Genomic DNA, 16,383 nt, shown 5'->3' with positions numbered 1-16,383 from the left:
CAGTGGATCATTCATTCATGACAGAAAGTGGTCTCCTGTACGACCTGGTATGAATTTCTGGAGTCTGGAATGGCTCAGAGTACAGCACAGCAGTGCTCTTTTGTGATCGATGTAGTAACCCAAAGGGGGAAATACCTAAACAGGGAGGAACTCCCTTCTGAGGGATTGTCCTGTACATCACAGGGGCTTTTTATTATGGGAAATAAACTACTTTGATTCGGTCTGCCGTTGGGGGGGTATAAGGTTATATGGAAGACTGTGATAATTGTCAGATGTTGTCGAATAGGACTTGGAAGTCTCTTGAGGATCCAAAAGGGGGAAATGTTTCTCCATGTGACCCAGGGTGGTTGATCTCTGCAGTCTGTTCCGTGGCCTGGCTGTGTACGCTACGTACTGTTGTGGTGTGGGGGCCCCCACTCTTTCCATTTCACCTGGGAGTCAGTCTCACTGAAACCTGATTTCTCTGTCTGTCAGTGAAACTCAACTTGTCTGTACAAGCCTTAACAATGTCACATTGTTTCAATCTGACAGCTACCAATATTGCTCAACAGCCTCTAAATAGAAAAATATGTCTGGGAAAAATCCTGTCTTTATACCAAAAAAAAAACAGCTCAATTTGATTAATTTAGGCCTATATTACTAAGTGATTATTTTTACAGTATCAACATAGACTGCGTCGGGTACAATTCAGTACATTTTCAAATAAGCTCACTGACCATTTTACATTGGCTATCAAGATACAATTTAACCTTTTTATTTAACTAGGCAAGTCAGTTAAGAACAAATTCTTATTTTATAATGATGGCCTACCCCTGCAAAAACACTCCCATAACCCGAACGATGCTGGGCCAATTGTGCGCCGCCCTATGGGACTCCCGATCACGGCCGGTTGTGATACAGCCCGGGATCGAACCAGGGTCTGTAGTGACGCTTCTAGCGCTGAGATGAAGTGCCTTAGATCGCTGCGCCACTCGGGAGTCCACTCTTCTTCCTTTTGCATTATGAAAATTGTCTAATTTCATCCTTGATTTTGTTTTTTTGTGTGTGTTGTAGTTGGACTGCCCTCATATCTATTCTGTTATTGTAGTTCCCGGCTGCCCTCTGACCCCAGACACCCCCAGCAGTGAGTCCAGAATGTGCAGTAGCAGACTGGGGGCTCTGAAGAAGCAGAACGACATTGAGCTAAAATGCAAACAAGGAGCTGAGAATATGATTCAAATGTATTCCAATGGATCCTCCAAGGTACGGGGGGGGGGGGGGGGGGGGGAGTGAGGGGCGGTATGGGGGGGGGGAGTGTATGGGGGGTGAGGGGCGGTATGGGGGGGGGGGAGTGAGGGGCGGTACGGGGGGGAGCGAGGGGCGGTACGGGGGGGGGAGTGAGGGGCGGTATGGGGGGGGGGGGGTGAGGGGCGGTATGGGGGGGGGGGGGGGTGAGGGGCGGTATGGGGGGTGATGGGCGGTATGGGGGGGGGAGTGAGGGGCGGTATGGGGGGGTGAGGGGCGGTATGGGGGGGGTGTATGGGGGTGAGGGGCGGTATGGGGGGTGAGGGGCGGTATGGGGGGTGAGGGGCGGTATGGGGGGTGAGGGGCGGTATGGGGGGGGGGGGGTTGTATGGGAGTGGTATGGGAGGGGGGGGTTGTATGGGAGCGGTATGGGGGGTGAGGGGCGGTATGGGGGGTGAGGGGCGGTATGGGGGGGGGGGGGGGTTGTATGGGAGTGGTATGGGAGGGGGGGGTTGTATGGGAGCGGTATGGGGGGGGAGGTGTATGGCTACCCTCAAAAGCAATTAGATTTGAGTTGAACTGGAATGTCTCAGTGCTTTTAACCTCATTTGAAAGACCATGTACACAGCCGTATAAAGTCCAAGAGAAATCAAAACAGATGGTGAAAACAAAATGGTTAAAACACTGAGCCAAAGAAATAGCCCGTGTTTAACATGCTTATGTTTACATGTATATCCCCCCCCCCCCATAACTTCAATAGGATAAGAAGCTGCTTGCCACTGCTCAGCAGATGCTGCAGGACAGCAAGACCAAGATGGAGTTTATCAGGATGCAGATCCTCAAAGCCAGCCAGACTGGTGAGACCAACTACGGCGATAACGACGGTATGAACCCACTATAACCTTAAACACATCTCTCACCAAGGGCATGCGTTGTGTCTGTTGGAGGGATTTTCCCTCTGTTATGTAAAGTATATGTGGGGAATTAGGCTTTTCCCTCTGTTATGTAAAGTATATGTGGGGAATTAGGCTTTTCCCTCTGTTATGTAAAGTATATGTGGGGAATTAGGCTTTTCCCTCTTATGTAAAGTATATGTGGGGAATTAGGCTTTTCCCTCTGTTATGTAAAGTATATGTGGGGAATTGGGCTTTTCCCTCTGTTATGTAAAGTATATGTGGGGAATTGGGCTTTTCCCTCTGTTATGTAAAGTATATGTGGGGAATTAGGCTTCTCCCTCTGTTATGTAAAGTATATGTGGGGAATTAGGCTTCTCCCTCTGTTATGTAAAGTATATGTGGGGAATTAGGCTTTTCCCTCTGTTATGTAAAGTATATGTGGGGAATTAGGCTTTTCCCTCTGTTATGTAAAGTATATGTGGGGAATTAGGCTTCTCCCTCTGCTATGTAAAGTATATGTGGGGAATTAGGCTTTTCCCTCTGTTATGTAAAGTATATGTGGGGAATTAGGCTTTTCCCTCTGCTATGTAAAGTATATGTGGGGAATTAGGCTTTTCCCTCTGTTATGTAAAGTATATGTGGGGAATTAGGCTTTTCCCTCTGTTATGTAAAGTATATGTGGGGAATTAGGCTTTTCCCTCTGCTATGTAAAGTATATGTGGGGAATTAGGCTTCTCCCTCTGCTATGTAAAGTATATGTGGGGAATTAGGCTTTTCCCTCTGTTATGTAAAGTATATGTGGGGAATTAGGCTTCTCCCTCTGCTATGTAAAGTATATGTGGGGAATTAGGCTTTTCCCTCTGTTATGTAAAGTATATGTGGGGAATTAGGCTTTTCCCTCTGCTATGTAAAGTATATGTGGGGAATTAGGCTTCTCCCTCTGCTATGTAAAGTATATGTGGGGAATTAGGCTTTTCCCTCTGTTATGTAAAGTATATGTGGGGAATTAGGCTTTTCCCTCTGTTATGTAAAGTATATGTGGGGAATTAGGCTTTTATTTGGACTTTGTGCATCCCTTTTTTTAAATGTTGTATGATTTGTTTTTTTAGACGTAACAAACATTTAATGTTCAAATATTTTCTGGGTTATGAAAAGGTGATAGTTATGCTATTTCTGGTCCCCAGTCTCTGTGATAATGATGATGCTATTTCTGGTCCCCAGTCTCTGTGATAATGATGATGATACATTTCTGGTCCCCAGTCTCTGTGATAATGATGATGATACATTTCTGGTCCCCAGTCTCTGTGATAATGATGATGATACATTTCTGGTCCCCAGTCTCTGTGATAATGATGATGATACATTTCTGGTCCCCAGTCTCTGTGATAATGATGATGATACATTTCTGGTCCCCAGTCTCTGTGATAATGATGATGATACATTTCTGGTCCCCAGTCTCTGTGATAATGATGATGATACATTTCTGGTCCCCAGTCTCTGTGATAATGATGATACATTTCTGGTCCCCAGTCTCTGTGATAATGATAATACATTTCTGGTCCCCAGTCTCTGTGTCCAAGCCCATCATCAGTCCTCTGGACCTGAGACTAGAGGAGTTGCGACATCACTCCAGGATAGAACATGCTGTAGCTGATGGAGCCCAGAACGTCATGATCCTGCTGGGCTCTTCTGGGAAAGTTACGGAGAAGAAGGCCCACTCTGAGGTGAGACGATGGATGTATACCTAGGGTTGCAAAATTCTGGTTACTTTTACCTAAAAATCCTAGGTTTTTTTCCCAGAACACCTGGTTGGAAGATTCCCAGAAAAAGTAGGGAATAAAGCAGGAGATCTGGAAGTCTCTAGGCATGTTTTTTTGGGGCTGGATGAAGGAGTGTGAAGAAGCCTATCTTCCATATTCTTTTCAGATCATGGAAATTCTGTGAATGATGGTAAATGTCAAGTCTTGCAGAGAGTCAAGCCAGCTTACCATAACCAATTGGTGTGGAATGTAAAAATAAACATTCGACAGCATACCGCTCCTCACCCAGGTGTTCCATAATGTTAACCTCTGAGTACGTTCTGAATGCTTGCCCTAAACTGAAGTTTTCAGATGTGTCCAGCCGTATGGTCGTGTGTTATGTGCTAGTATGTTTAAACATTTTAATACTGGTCTCTTTCCCCCCCCCCCAGGCTCAAGCCCGGTTCAATGAGTCCAATCAGAAGTTGGACCTGCTGAAGTTATCTCTGGAGCAGCGGCTGAGTGAGCTGCCTAAGAACCACCCTAAGAACCTTCTCATCATGGAGGAGCTGGCCATGGTGGTGTCCCCGCCACTCAGCCCACGCCATAGCGTTATGTCTACATACAACCAGTACAGCACGGTCACCAAGCCTGCTGCACTCACAGGTAAGACGGTCCTTTTTAGAACCAACAACTCAGTGTTGTCTTTATCGTTACGGGATACCCTAGATTTCAAAACGCAGCAGCCTCTCTTTAAGTTCAACGCTCTGAAGCATTCCTCAAGGTCAACAGAGATGACACGGCATAACACAGCCACCCTCATCCCAAACACACGTGCACATTGTACTGTAAATAGAATAAACCGCTGTTAGACGATGATAAACTTCAGATTGAGTCGGTATGTAATGCCTCACCCACTCGGGTCGGACTTGAGCAACATTTTACGTTTACAATAGCAACGTGTAAGTCCATAGTGCAGTGGCAGTATGTATCAAGGAGGACTCCTGATTTAAGATCAGTTTTGCCTTCTAGATCACAATGAATAATATTTACATGGACAGGAGGGACCTGATCCTGGACCTGCACCCTTACTCTGAGACGATTGATACACAGTGCCCCCCCCCCCCCCCCCCCCGGCCTTCGTCTTTCTGGGCTACTGTCTAGTGTGTTTTTACCTGTTTTTTTTCTCCGAGGTACGTTGGAGGTGCGTCTGATGGGCTGTCAGGACCTGCTGGAGGACGTCCCAGGTCGCTGTAAGACCCTCTCAGCCTCCCACCCCGGCTGGAGCCCCAGTGAACAGCGATCCTCTTTCATGTCCAGAAGCAACAAGAACAAAGGAGCCAGCTCACGCAACCTCTCCAAGACCGACGACCTGTCCAGTTGAGTGTTGCTCTATTGACCCACACCCCGATGTGTCTCTGTCTGATGTTTTGAAGCTGCTCGGAGAAGCTCCTCTGACTAATGCCTTGCATCTAGCTGTAAAATATTGCTCAGTGTCTGCCTGCTGTTTGAACAGAGGGGTGAAATCAGGGTTGGTGTTCAAAATGTTTTGCACAGAAAATCAAAACAAGTGTTTTCTTAAAGCGCGAGTACAGACAATTGGACAAGTACTCCCTGTTTTCAGTCCATTTCATGCCTCCTGAACATTGCCCTGGGTCCAGATTGAATAAACGTATTCTCTCTCGCTCTGTCCAGATGAGATCAGTGCTGTGCTGAAGTTGGACAACACTGAAGTGGGACAGACCAGCTGGAAACCAGTCAGCAACCAGTCCTGGGACCAGAAGTTTACATTGGAACTAGACAGGGTAACATAGACCACAAACTACTTCACTATATACCCACTGTGGAACTAGACAGGGTAACCCACTGTGGAACTAGACAGGGTAACCCACTGTGGAACTAGACAGGGTAACCCACGGTGGAACTAGACAGGGTAACCCACGGTGGAACTAGACAGGGTAACCCACTGTGGAACTAGACAGGGTAACCCACTGTGGAACTAGACAGGGTAACCCACTGTGGAACTAGACAGGGTAATCTAGACCACACACTACTTCACTATATATCCACTGTGGAACTAGACAGGGTAACATAGACCACAAACTACTTTAGGCTTTACCTCAATTACTCTGGGAAGGTTTCCCCTTTCCCATACAATGCCATTAGTGTCTGAAATCGCCTCAAACGCTTTTTTATAAAAACATTTAATCCAGATTTCTGTTTGTATTTGGGTCATTGTTTCTATTTCACAACCTTCAGCAAATCACACGGATTCATTAGCACGTCGTACCCAGGCAGGACAAGTGAGAGCAGCTCTCTATTCTGGAGTTGTGCAACTGTAACTCTGAATACCAGGAACGGCTGGTACTAAGTCTGCCGGAACGGCTGGTACTAAGTCTGCCGGAACGGCTGGTACTAAGTCTGCCGGAACGGCTGGTACTAAGTCTGCCGGAACGGCTGGTACTAAGTCTGCCGGAACGGCTGGTACTAAGTCTGCCGGAACGGCTGGTACTAAGTCTGCCGGAATCTATTGCTTTTTCCTGAAGCTTCCCAAAGTCAGGCTTTTAGTGGGACTAACTCATGACTCGTGTTTGAGGAGACCTGATGACTGGTGTTAGAGGAGACCTGATGACTGGTGATAGAGGAGACCTGATGACTGGTGATAGAGGAGACCTGATGACTGGTGATAGAGGAGACCTGATGACTGGTGATAGAGGAGACCTGATGACTGGTGATAGAGGAGACCTGATGACTGGTGATAGAGGAGACCTGATGACTGGTGATAGAGGAGACCTGATGAGGAGACCTGATGACTGGTGTTAGATGAGACCTGATGAGGAGACCTGATGACTGGTGTTAGATGAGACCTGATGACTGGTGATAGAGGAGACCTGATGACTGGTGATAGAGGAGACCTGGTGATAGAGGAGACCTGATGACTGGTGATAGAGGAGACCTGATGACTGGTGATAGAGGAGACCTGATGACTGGTGATAGAGGAGACCTGATGACTGGTGATAGAGGAGACCTGATGACTGGTGATAGAGGAGACCTGATGACTGGTGATAGAGGAGACCTGATGACTGGTGATAGAGGAGACCTGATGACTGGTGATAGACCTGATGACTGGACTGGTGTTAGATGAGACCTGATGACTGGTGATAGAGGAGACCTGATGACTGGTGATAGAGGAGACCTGATGACTGGTGATAGAGGAGACCTGATGACTGGTGATAGAGGAGACCTGATGACTGGTGATAGAGGAGACCTGATGACTGGTGATAGAGGAGACCTGATGACTGGTGATAGAGGAGACCTGATGAGGAGACCTGATGAGGAGACCTGATGAGGAGACCTGATGAGGAGACCTGGTGACTGGTGTTAGAGGAGACCTGATGACTGGTGTTAGAGGAGACCTGATGACTGGTGTTAGAGGAGACCTGATGAGGAGACCTGATGACTGGTGATAGAGGAGACCTGATGAGGAGACCTGATGACTGGTGATAGAGGAGACCTGATGAGGAGACCTGATGACTGGTGATAGAGGAGACCTGATGAGGAGACCTGATGACTGGTGATAGAGGAGACCTGATGACTGGTGATAGAGGAGACCTGATGACTGGTGATAGAGGAGACCTGATGAGGAGACCTGGTGGGGAGATGTTACAGTTTTTGTCTTCCACAGTCTCGTGAGCTGGAGATCTCAGTCTACTGGAGGGACTGGAGATCACTGTGTGCCGTCAAGTTCCTACGCCTGGAAGACTTCCTGGACAACCAACGACATGGCATGTGCCTCTACCTGGAGCCTCAGGGGAAACTGTTTGCTGAGGTACGATTCAATTATCCACTTCTCCCAACAAAACACCCACATTTACCTTTGCTTGCTTAAAAAAAAAAAAAACGATTTATTCAGAATATTTACAGAATTTACTCATAACCTATGACCTATGTGTGTTTTCCCACAGGTTACATTTTTCAACCCAGTTATTGAGCGAAGGTCAAAACTTCAAAGGCAAAAAAAGATATTCTCCAAACAACAAGGTCTGTAGTTTAAAGCTTGGACTTTACAGAATAATGTTCTTTTAAAGCGCTGTGTAACATAATTATGTTGGATAAAGGTCTAAATAAATAAACGTTTGTTGATTTTTATTGATTGGATGAATGAAGCTATGGTTGTGACCCTCTGCTCTGTGTCCCAGGGAAGACGTTCCTGCGTGCCCCTCAGATGAACATAAACATCGCTACGTGGGGTCGGCTGGTGAGGAGAGCCATCCCCTCTGTCAACAACTCCTTCAGTCCAGCTCAGCTGCCAGACATGGGGACAGAGCTAGGTCCTGAGTCCCAGTCCATCCTGCACCTGGCCTCCCCCAGGTAAACACACACACCTCGTCCAGTGATTATCTATTGGTCCACCCCTTACAAATTGTTGAAGTGAACAGAAATGAAACTTAAAGTTGCATGATACTGTCAGTTTAGTCCCCTTCTGAAATGACCTCGCTCGCTCTCTCTCTCTCGCGCTCTCTCGCTCTTTCTCTTTCTCTTTCTTTTTTCAGTGACCTGATTGTGACCAAACTGGAGTTTGGCAAAGAGCCCCCACTTCCCCTGAAGTGCCACACTGTGACTTCTATTGGAGAGCCCATTCTGGAGAGCAGTATTGCAGACGGAGAGAAAGTACAGGTAGCTGTGAATACAATGTATCAATTCACAAACTCTGAAAGATTCATGTTGCTGTTGGTTCTTTTTAGTAAAGACATGACCATTTTAATCAGAGTTTTTCTGACTCGTTTCATGCTGTTCTTCAGCCATGGTATTTTATTGCCCTTGTAAGTTGCTCTAGAGAACATGGTCTGTAACGTGACAGTTCTGTAACTGTTAAAGTTGGTTTTACTTAACTGTGATTGGTGTATTTCGATCTAACTGTGATTGTGATTCTGTGTATTTTGTACCCAGGAAGCCATGTCTACATTTGACTTCCTGAATGAGAGCAGGAACAGTATGTTGAAGTGTAACCTAGACGACAGTGTTACTGTAGAGCAGCCCAATGAAAGGTTACCTGTCCAACACACCACGGATACCAGGGAGAAGGAAGACTTCCAGTTCAGTCTCATAGACTTTAAATGTGTGGCAGTCCTGGGCCGAGGACACTTTGGAAAGGTAAGGCCACACACGCATGTCTCAGGAAGGCAGTAGTGATGTCACACACATGGCCTTTTTTTTTCACCTTCGCCAGATCTAACTGCTCTCTGTTATTCAACAGGTGCTCCTGGCTGACTATGAAAGTACTGGGGAGATGTTTGCTATCAAGGCCCTGAAGAAAGGAGACATCGTATCACGTGATGAAGTAGACAGGTAGGAAGTAAAGCCGACAACTTAATGACAATATACACTGAGCATGCAAAACATTAAGAACAACTTCCCAGGGGCCTCCATACTGGCACAGTGGTCTAAGGCCCTGCATCACAGTGCTAGCTGTGCCACTAGAGATTCTGGGTTGGAGTCCAGTGTTTCGGTGGATGCACGGCTCTCGACTTTCGCCTCTCCCAAGTCCGTACGGGCGTTGCAGCGATTAGACCAGACTAAAACTACCAATTTGGATATCACAAAATTGGGGAGAGAACGAAAAAAGAAAGAACGCCTTGCTTACCCCCCCCCCCCCCCCCCACGGAGTTGCCCTCAGAACAGCCTCAATTCGTCGGGGCATGGACTCTACAAGGTGTCGAAAGCATTCCACAGGGATGCTGGCTCATGTTGACTCCAATGCTTCCCACAGTTGTTATGTTGGCTGGATGTCCTTTGGGTGGTGGACCATTCTTGATACACACGGGAAACTGTTGAGCGTGAAAAACCCAGTAGCGTTGCAGTTCTTGACACAAACCGGTGCGCCTGGCATCCACTACCAAACCCCGTTCAAACCGGTGCGCCTGGCATCCACTACCAAACCCCGTTCAAACCGGTGCGCCTGGCATCCACTACCAAACCCCGTTCAAACCGGTGCGCCTGGCATCCACTACCAAACCCCGTTCAAAGGCACTTAAATATTTTGTTTTGCCTATTGCCCTCTGAATGACACAGTCCATGGCTTAAAACTCCTTCTTTAACCCGTCTCCTCCCCTTCATCTACACTGATTTAAAGTGGATTTAACAAGTGACATCAATAAGGGATCATAGCTTTAACCTGGATTCACCTGGTCAGTCTATGTCATGGAAAGAACTGGTGTTCTTAATGTTTTGACCACTCAATATACATTTGAGATGCATCTATATTGATTTTATATTGTCTCTCTGATGCATTTAAAAAGCCTTAGAAATGATCTGTGGTAAAATAACTGACCTCTGTCCTCTCCTCAGCCTGATGTGTGAGAAGCGAATCTTTGAGACGGTGAACAACGTCAGACATCCCTTCCTGGTCAACCTGTTTGCGTGCTTCCAGACAAAGGAACACGTGTGCTTTGTCATGGAGTATGCGGCTGGTGGTGACCTCATGATGCACATACACACGGACGTGTTCCAAGAACCTCGGGCTGTGTGAGTAACAACTCCTTATTCTCATTCCATACTATACTGAACAAAAATATATAAACTCAACATGTAAAGTGTTTGGTCCCATGTTTCTCTCAATTTTTGTGCACAAATTTGTTTACATCCCTGTTAGTGAGCATTTCTCATTTTCCAAGAGAATCCATCCACCTGACAGGTGTGGCATATGAAGCTGATTAAACAGCATGATCATTACATATGTGAACCTTGTGCTGCGGACAAAAAAGGCCACCCTAAAATGTGCAGTTTTGCCACATAACACAATGCCACAGATGTCTCAAGTCTTGAGGGAGTGTGCAATTGGCATGCTGACTGCAGGAATGTCCACCAGAGCTGTTGCCAGATCATTTAATGTTAATTTCTTTACCATAAGCCAACGTTGTTTTGAAGAATTTGGCAGTACGTCCAGCCCGGCCTCACAACTGCAGACCATGTGTAACCCCGCCAGCCCAGGACCTCCACATCCGGCTTATTCCCCTGCGGGATCGTCTGAGACCAGTCACCTGGTCTGAAACTGTGGGTTTGCACAACCAAAGAATTTCTGCACAAATGGTCAGAAACCACCTCCGGGAAGCTCATCTGCGTGCTCGTCGTCCTCACCGGGGTCTTGACCTGACTGCAGTTTGGCGTCGTAACCAACTTCAGTGGGCAAATGCTCACCTTCGATGGCCACTGGCACGCTGGAGAAGTGTGTTCTCCATGGATGAATCATGATTTCAACTGTCCTGGGCAGATGACAGACAGAGTGTATGGCGTAGTGTGGGCGAGCGGTTTGCCGACGTCAACGTTGTGAACAGAGTGCCCCATGGTGTGGTAATGGTATAGGCAGGCATCAGAATGGCAATTTGAATGCACAGAGATACCGTGACGAGATCTTGAGGCCCATTGTCGTGCCATTCATCCACCGCCATCACCTCATGTTTCAGCATGATAATGCACGGCCCCATGTCACAAGGATCTGTACACACTTCCTGGAAGCTGAAAATTGTCCCAGTTCTTCCATGGCCTGACTATATTGACTGATTTTTTCTGATCCACATCCCTTCCCTTTTTTAAGATGTCTGTGACCAACAGATACATATCTGTATATTCCCAGTCATGTGAAATCCATAGATTATCACATTTTTAGGGCCTAATGAATTGACTTCCTAATATGAACTGTTAAAATGTTTTGAAATGGTTGAATGTTGTTTTTTTATATATATTTTTTTAATTCTGTGTAATTTCATAGTGGAGTAATCTTTGTTTATTCTCAGTTGGGTAGGTGGGTGTGGTAGATTTGAATGTTGTTAATATCTAACAGCTCTATTTCCTGTCTCCATCAGGTTCTATGCTGCTTGTGTTGTCTTGGGATTGCAGTATCTTCATGACCATAAGATTGTATACAGGTATGCCCACATACAGTTGTGTGTGTATATTACTGTACTATACATGAATTGGTTAGTCCCTTATTAACACCACATACGATGATTTGCTACTACAATAGTTGATGAATGCCCCTCTCTTGTATTTCTGTGATGGTCTTCTTCAGAGACCTGAAGCTAGACAACTTGTTGCTGGACACAGAGGGATACGTGAAGATCGCTGACTTTGGCCTATGTAAAGAAGGTGGGTGGAGAATTCGTATTTTACCTTTTATTTATTTAACTAGGCAAGTCCGTTAAGAACATATTCTTATTTTCAATGACGGTCTGGGAACAGTGGGTTAACTGCCTTGTTCAGGAGCAGAACGACAGAGTGTTTCACCTTGTCAGCTCGGAGATTCGATCTGGCAACCTTTCGGTTACTGGTCCAACGCTCTAACCACTAGGATACCTGCCGCCTCTACGCTCTAACCACTAGGACACCTGCCGCCTCAGAATGTTCAACATCGTCAGCTCTTTAGTCCAGGACTAAGTTTAATCTGTGTCTGGGAAACTGGCCCTAGGGGTTTAATGCAAGACATGTCTAATTCCCTCAGTCTTGAATAATAACCCCATTTGATATTGCTTTGTAATAGTTGGCTTCATTGATCATCTCTCTGTCTGCTGGTGTGTTCCTGTAGGAATGGGCTATCAGGACCGCACCAGTACGTTCTGCGGTACTCCTGAGTTCCTGGCCCCTGAGGTGCTGACAGAGACGTCATACACGCGGGCCGTGGACTGGTGGGGCCTAGGGGTGCTCATCTTTGAGATGCTGGTGGGGGAGTCCCCATTCCCTGGAGATGACGAAGAGGAGGTGTTTGACAGCATCGTAAACGATGAAGTCCGCTACCCACGATTCCTCTCTACCGAAGCTATTTCCATCATGAGAAGGGTATGGTTTGTTTACTTGTGTATCTCAGGATGGTTATTTAGATGTAAAATAATTCAACGTACACTGAGAATTCAGTCGTGTTTACTGGACTATTGTTCACCATTTTATGAAGTATAATGTAAATAAATGCCTGTTTATTTTTGTAACTAACTCGACTCTTCCCCAGCTGTTGAGGAGAAACCCAGAGAGACGTCTTGGGGCTGGTGAGAAAGACGCAGAAGAAGTTAAGAAGCATCCGTTCTTTAGGGTAGGTTCCCTGTATCGGTTTATGATCCCAATCGCAAAGTGTGAAACGTTTATGAACTTTTCATGATGCATTATGAGAGCATTCATAACACCCGTATGAGCTATATACATAATGAAATTCTATCTCTCTCTCTCTTGACGGTCTGTATTCCCTCAGAGTGTGGACTGGGACGGTCTACTGGCTAAGAAGGTGCGGCCAGAGTTCATTCCCACCATCAAGGGTAGAGAGGACGTCAGTAACTTTGACGACGAGTTCACCTCAGAAGTACCAATCCTGACTCCGCCCCGGGAGCCCAGGGTTCTGACAGCCGAGGACCAGGAAATGTTTGCCGACTTTGACTACATCGCAGACTGGTGTTAGCCAATTACCAGCGTCCTGCTCCTCCTCAACACTACGATACCCTCCCTAACACTGTGAACTGTCTGTAACAGAGACCAACAGCAATATCAACACTCTCCCCCCCCCCTAAGGATATCAACAACATGTTGCTGCACTCTGTTCCTTGCTGTCTGTGCCATGTCAGGGATTGGCAATTTTATGAAGTTTTACTCAACTTTTTTTATTTGTATTTTTAACTGTCAATTTGAGACCGCTAAGAGCCATCATTTAGTCTTGTCAGATCACTGGGTCATTCCACATAATCACCTTCTCAGATCACTGGGTCATTCCACATAATCACCTTCTCAGGTCATCTTCAGCGCTTTTTTTATATATATATTTCTCTGAACAAAAAAAAAGGATAGACTGAAAATCAAGTTAATAGCTTATGAGGTGTAACTGTGGCGTGTAGAAACTGAATTATGGCCCAATAACAAGAAATGTATGAAAGGCGTTACCACATGTATCATTCTGACTGATCTAGCAGGATGTTATTGCATTTATTTAAAAGTTGCCTTAAACAGTTTAATGTTAACACAATTTAAGGGCTTTCAATCAGTAACTATCATCAGGTACTGAAAACCTACCAAAGCCAGCTGCCAAAAAATTCAGTCTTCTCTTCTCAAACTATCTGCATCTGACAGAAGAGACCTTGGCCAAGATTAGACATTGATTGGAGCACTTGAACCTTGTAAAGCAGTTTAACTCCAATCGACGTTTACTCTTTGATAGGTTTTCAGTTTTTCCTCCTCTCAAACACAAGCAATCCCCACCCCATACATCATGTATTGTGGTGTTGAACAAAAGAAGCTAACTTTTAGTTTTATACTGTTTTATAAGAAAGAACACTATCACGTTGACTCTGATGTACAGTATAATCATGTTTTACAGGATGTTTGGATACAGGTATATGGAGATGCCAGACAGGCAGCTCGTGAGAGACTGAGCTATTTTCAAACGGAATGTAGAAATATATATATATTTACAATAACAAAAGTGTAATTGTTGTTGGCGTGTGACATGTCGAAACAAGAATACTTTTTTGTGGTCATTTTGAAAAGACAGTCCTAGTCTGGTGTTGTGTTTGCTCATGTGTGGAATGGTTCATGATGGTGTGACAACCACCTCTTCAGTATTTGGATCTCAATTTTAGACTGTTTTAAATGTTCTAGGGCTCGATGGCCATTTTTTTTTTGTTGTTGTCTGTTAGCTGAATCAGAATGTCTGCTGATTGGACCATGCATTGTCAGTCATTTATACAACTATGGTTCTGTGTGGCTAGCTCATGTCAAGAAAACATTAGACCAACATATCACAAGTAATTAAATACATACTTCATATAATGGAAGCAAAGTCTCTGGCTATTCCTCTTCAAGTGATTAGGAGATATAGGTTGTTGAGGTATTCATGTAGTGTATTCTAACAAACAGGGAATAATGGTGTGGCATGGGGCCAAAGGGGAATACGGTTCACAGTCTGGTAACATATACACTACCAGTCAACAGTTTGGACACACCTAGTCGTTCAAGGGTTTGTCTTGTTTTTTTTTTACATTGTAGAATAATAGTGAAAACATCAACTATGAAATAACACATATGGAATCATGTAGTAACCAAAAGAGTGTTAAACAAATCCACATATATTTTAGATTCTTCAAAGTAGCCACCCTTTGCCTTGATGACAGCTTTGCACACTTGGCATTCTCTCAACCAGCTTCACCTGGAATGCTTTTCCAACAGTCTTGAAGGAGTTCCTACATATGCTGAGCACTTGTTGGCTGCTTTTCCTTCACTCTGCAGTCCAACTCATCCCAAACCATCTCAATTGGGTTGAGGTTGGGTGATTGTGGAGGCCAGGTCATCTGATGCAGCACGCTGTCACGCTCCTTGGTCAAATAGCCCTTACACAGCCTGGATGTGTGTTAGGTCATTGTCCTGTTGAAAAACAAATGATAGTCCCACTAAGAGCAAACCAGATGGGATGGCGTATCGCTGCAGAATGCTGTAGTAGCCATGCTGGTTAAATGTGCCTTGAATTCTAAATAAATCACAGACCACCGTCACCATCAAAGCACCATCACACCTCCTTCACGGTGGGACCACATATGCAGAGATCATCCGTTCACCTACTCTGTGTCTCACAAAGACAAAAAAACTAAAAATCGCATATTTGGACTCATCAGGCCAAATTTCCATCGGTCTAATGTCCATTGCTCGTGTTTCTTGCCCCAACCAAGTCTCTTCTTATTGGTGTCCATTAGTAGTGGGATCTTTGCAGCAATTTGACCATGAAGGCCTGATTTCAAGCAGTCTCCTCTGAACAGTTGATGTTGAGCTGTGTCTGTTACTTGAACTCTGAAGCATTTATTTGGCTGGTAATTCTAATGAACTTATCCTCAGCAGTAGAGGTAACTCTGGGTCTTCCTTTCCTGTGGTGGTCCTCATGAGCCAGTTTCATCATAGCTCTTGATGGTTTTTGCAACTGCACTTGAAGAAACATTAAAAGTTCTTAATTTTCCAGATTGACTAACTGTGTCTTAAAGTAATGATGGACTGTCATTTCTCTTTGCTTATTTGAGCTGTTCTTGCCATAATATGGACTTGGTCTTTTACCAAATAGGGCCATCTTCTGTATACCACCCCTACCTTGTCACAACACAACTGATTGGCTCAAACACATTGAGGCAGGAAAGAAATTCCACAAATTAACTTAACAAGGCACACCTGTTAATTGAAATGCATTCCAGGTGACTACCTCATGAAGCTGGTTGAGAGAATGCCAAGAGTGTGCAAAGCTGTCAAAGGCAAAGGGTGGCTACTTTGAAGAATCTCAAATCAAATATATTTAGATGAACACATTTTGGTTACGACATTATTCCATAGTTTGTCTCCCTGTTCTTCTACAATGTAAAAATGGTAAATTATGAAGAAAAAGCCTTGAATGAGTAGGTGTGTCCAAACTTTTGACTGGTACTTCATCCTGAACTAAAACACTCGTAGATAATAAACTGGTACCTCTAGTGAAACCTGACAAACCAGCCTCAAGTCACGTTTTCAGACCGTGTGTG

The 16,383-nt window shown here is 45.2% G+C and overlaps 1 protein-coding gene across 3 annotated transcripts in view; it reads left to right on the top strand.

Moving 5' to 3' along the window:
- The window catches only part of LOC139409568 (serine/threonine-protein kinase N2-like), a 47,032-nt gene extending 32,368 nt beyond the window's left edge, over positions 1 to 14,664 (top strand). For 2 of the 3 annotated variants that reach the window (XM_071154916.1, XM_071154917.1), the window contains exons 3-20: positions 1,088 to 1,242; positions 1,985 to 2,108; positions 3,687 to 3,844; positions 4,312 to 4,525; positions 5,053 to 5,238; positions 5,555 to 5,664; positions 7,545 to 7,688; positions 7,825 to 7,900; positions 8,059 to 8,230; positions 8,413 to 8,536; positions 8,810 to 9,013; positions 9,117 to 9,208; positions 10,208 to 10,384; positions 11,722 to 11,784; positions 11,928 to 12,004; positions 12,441 to 12,691; positions 12,858 to 12,938; positions 13,095 to 14,664. In XM_071154916.1, the coding sequence (XP_071011017.1) occupies positions 1,088 to 1,242; positions 1,985 to 2,108; positions 3,687 to 3,844; positions 4,312 to 4,525; positions 5,053 to 5,238; positions 5,555 to 5,664; positions 7,545 to 7,688; positions 7,825 to 7,900; positions 8,059 to 8,230; positions 8,413 to 8,536; positions 8,810 to 9,013; positions 9,117 to 9,208; positions 10,208 to 10,384; positions 11,722 to 11,784; positions 11,928 to 12,004; positions 12,441 to 12,691; positions 12,858 to 12,938; positions 13,095 to 13,298 (2,612 nt within the window). In that variant the 3' untranslated portion in view covers positions 13,299 to 14,664. Of the gene's footprint in view, positions 1 to 1,053; positions 1,243 to 1,984; positions 2,109 to 3,686; positions 3,845 to 4,311; positions 4,526 to 5,052; positions 5,239 to 5,554; positions 5,665 to 7,544; positions 7,689 to 7,824; positions 7,901 to 8,058; positions 8,231 to 8,412; positions 8,537 to 8,809; positions 9,014 to 9,116; positions 9,209 to 10,207; positions 10,385 to 11,721; positions 11,785 to 11,927; positions 12,005 to 12,440; positions 12,692 to 12,857; positions 12,939 to 13,094 lie in introns of all 3 variants that reach the window. The other variant, XM_071154918.1, reaches the window with a different exon arrangement.
- The last annotated feature ends 1,719 nt before the right edge of the window (positions 14,665 to 16,383 follow it).

Source organism: Oncorhynchus clarkii, chromosome 5, assembly GCF_045791955.1.
Source record: "Oncorhynchus clarkii lewisi isolate Uvic-CL-2024 chromosome 5, UVic_Ocla_1.0, whole genome shotgun sequence".
In the NCBI taxonomy this organism is placed as follows: Eukaryota; Metazoa; Chordata; class Actinopteri; order Salmoniformes; family Salmonidae; genus Oncorhynchus; species Oncorhynchus clarkii.
This window is presented reverse-complemented; position numbering and strand designations above follow the sequence as displayed.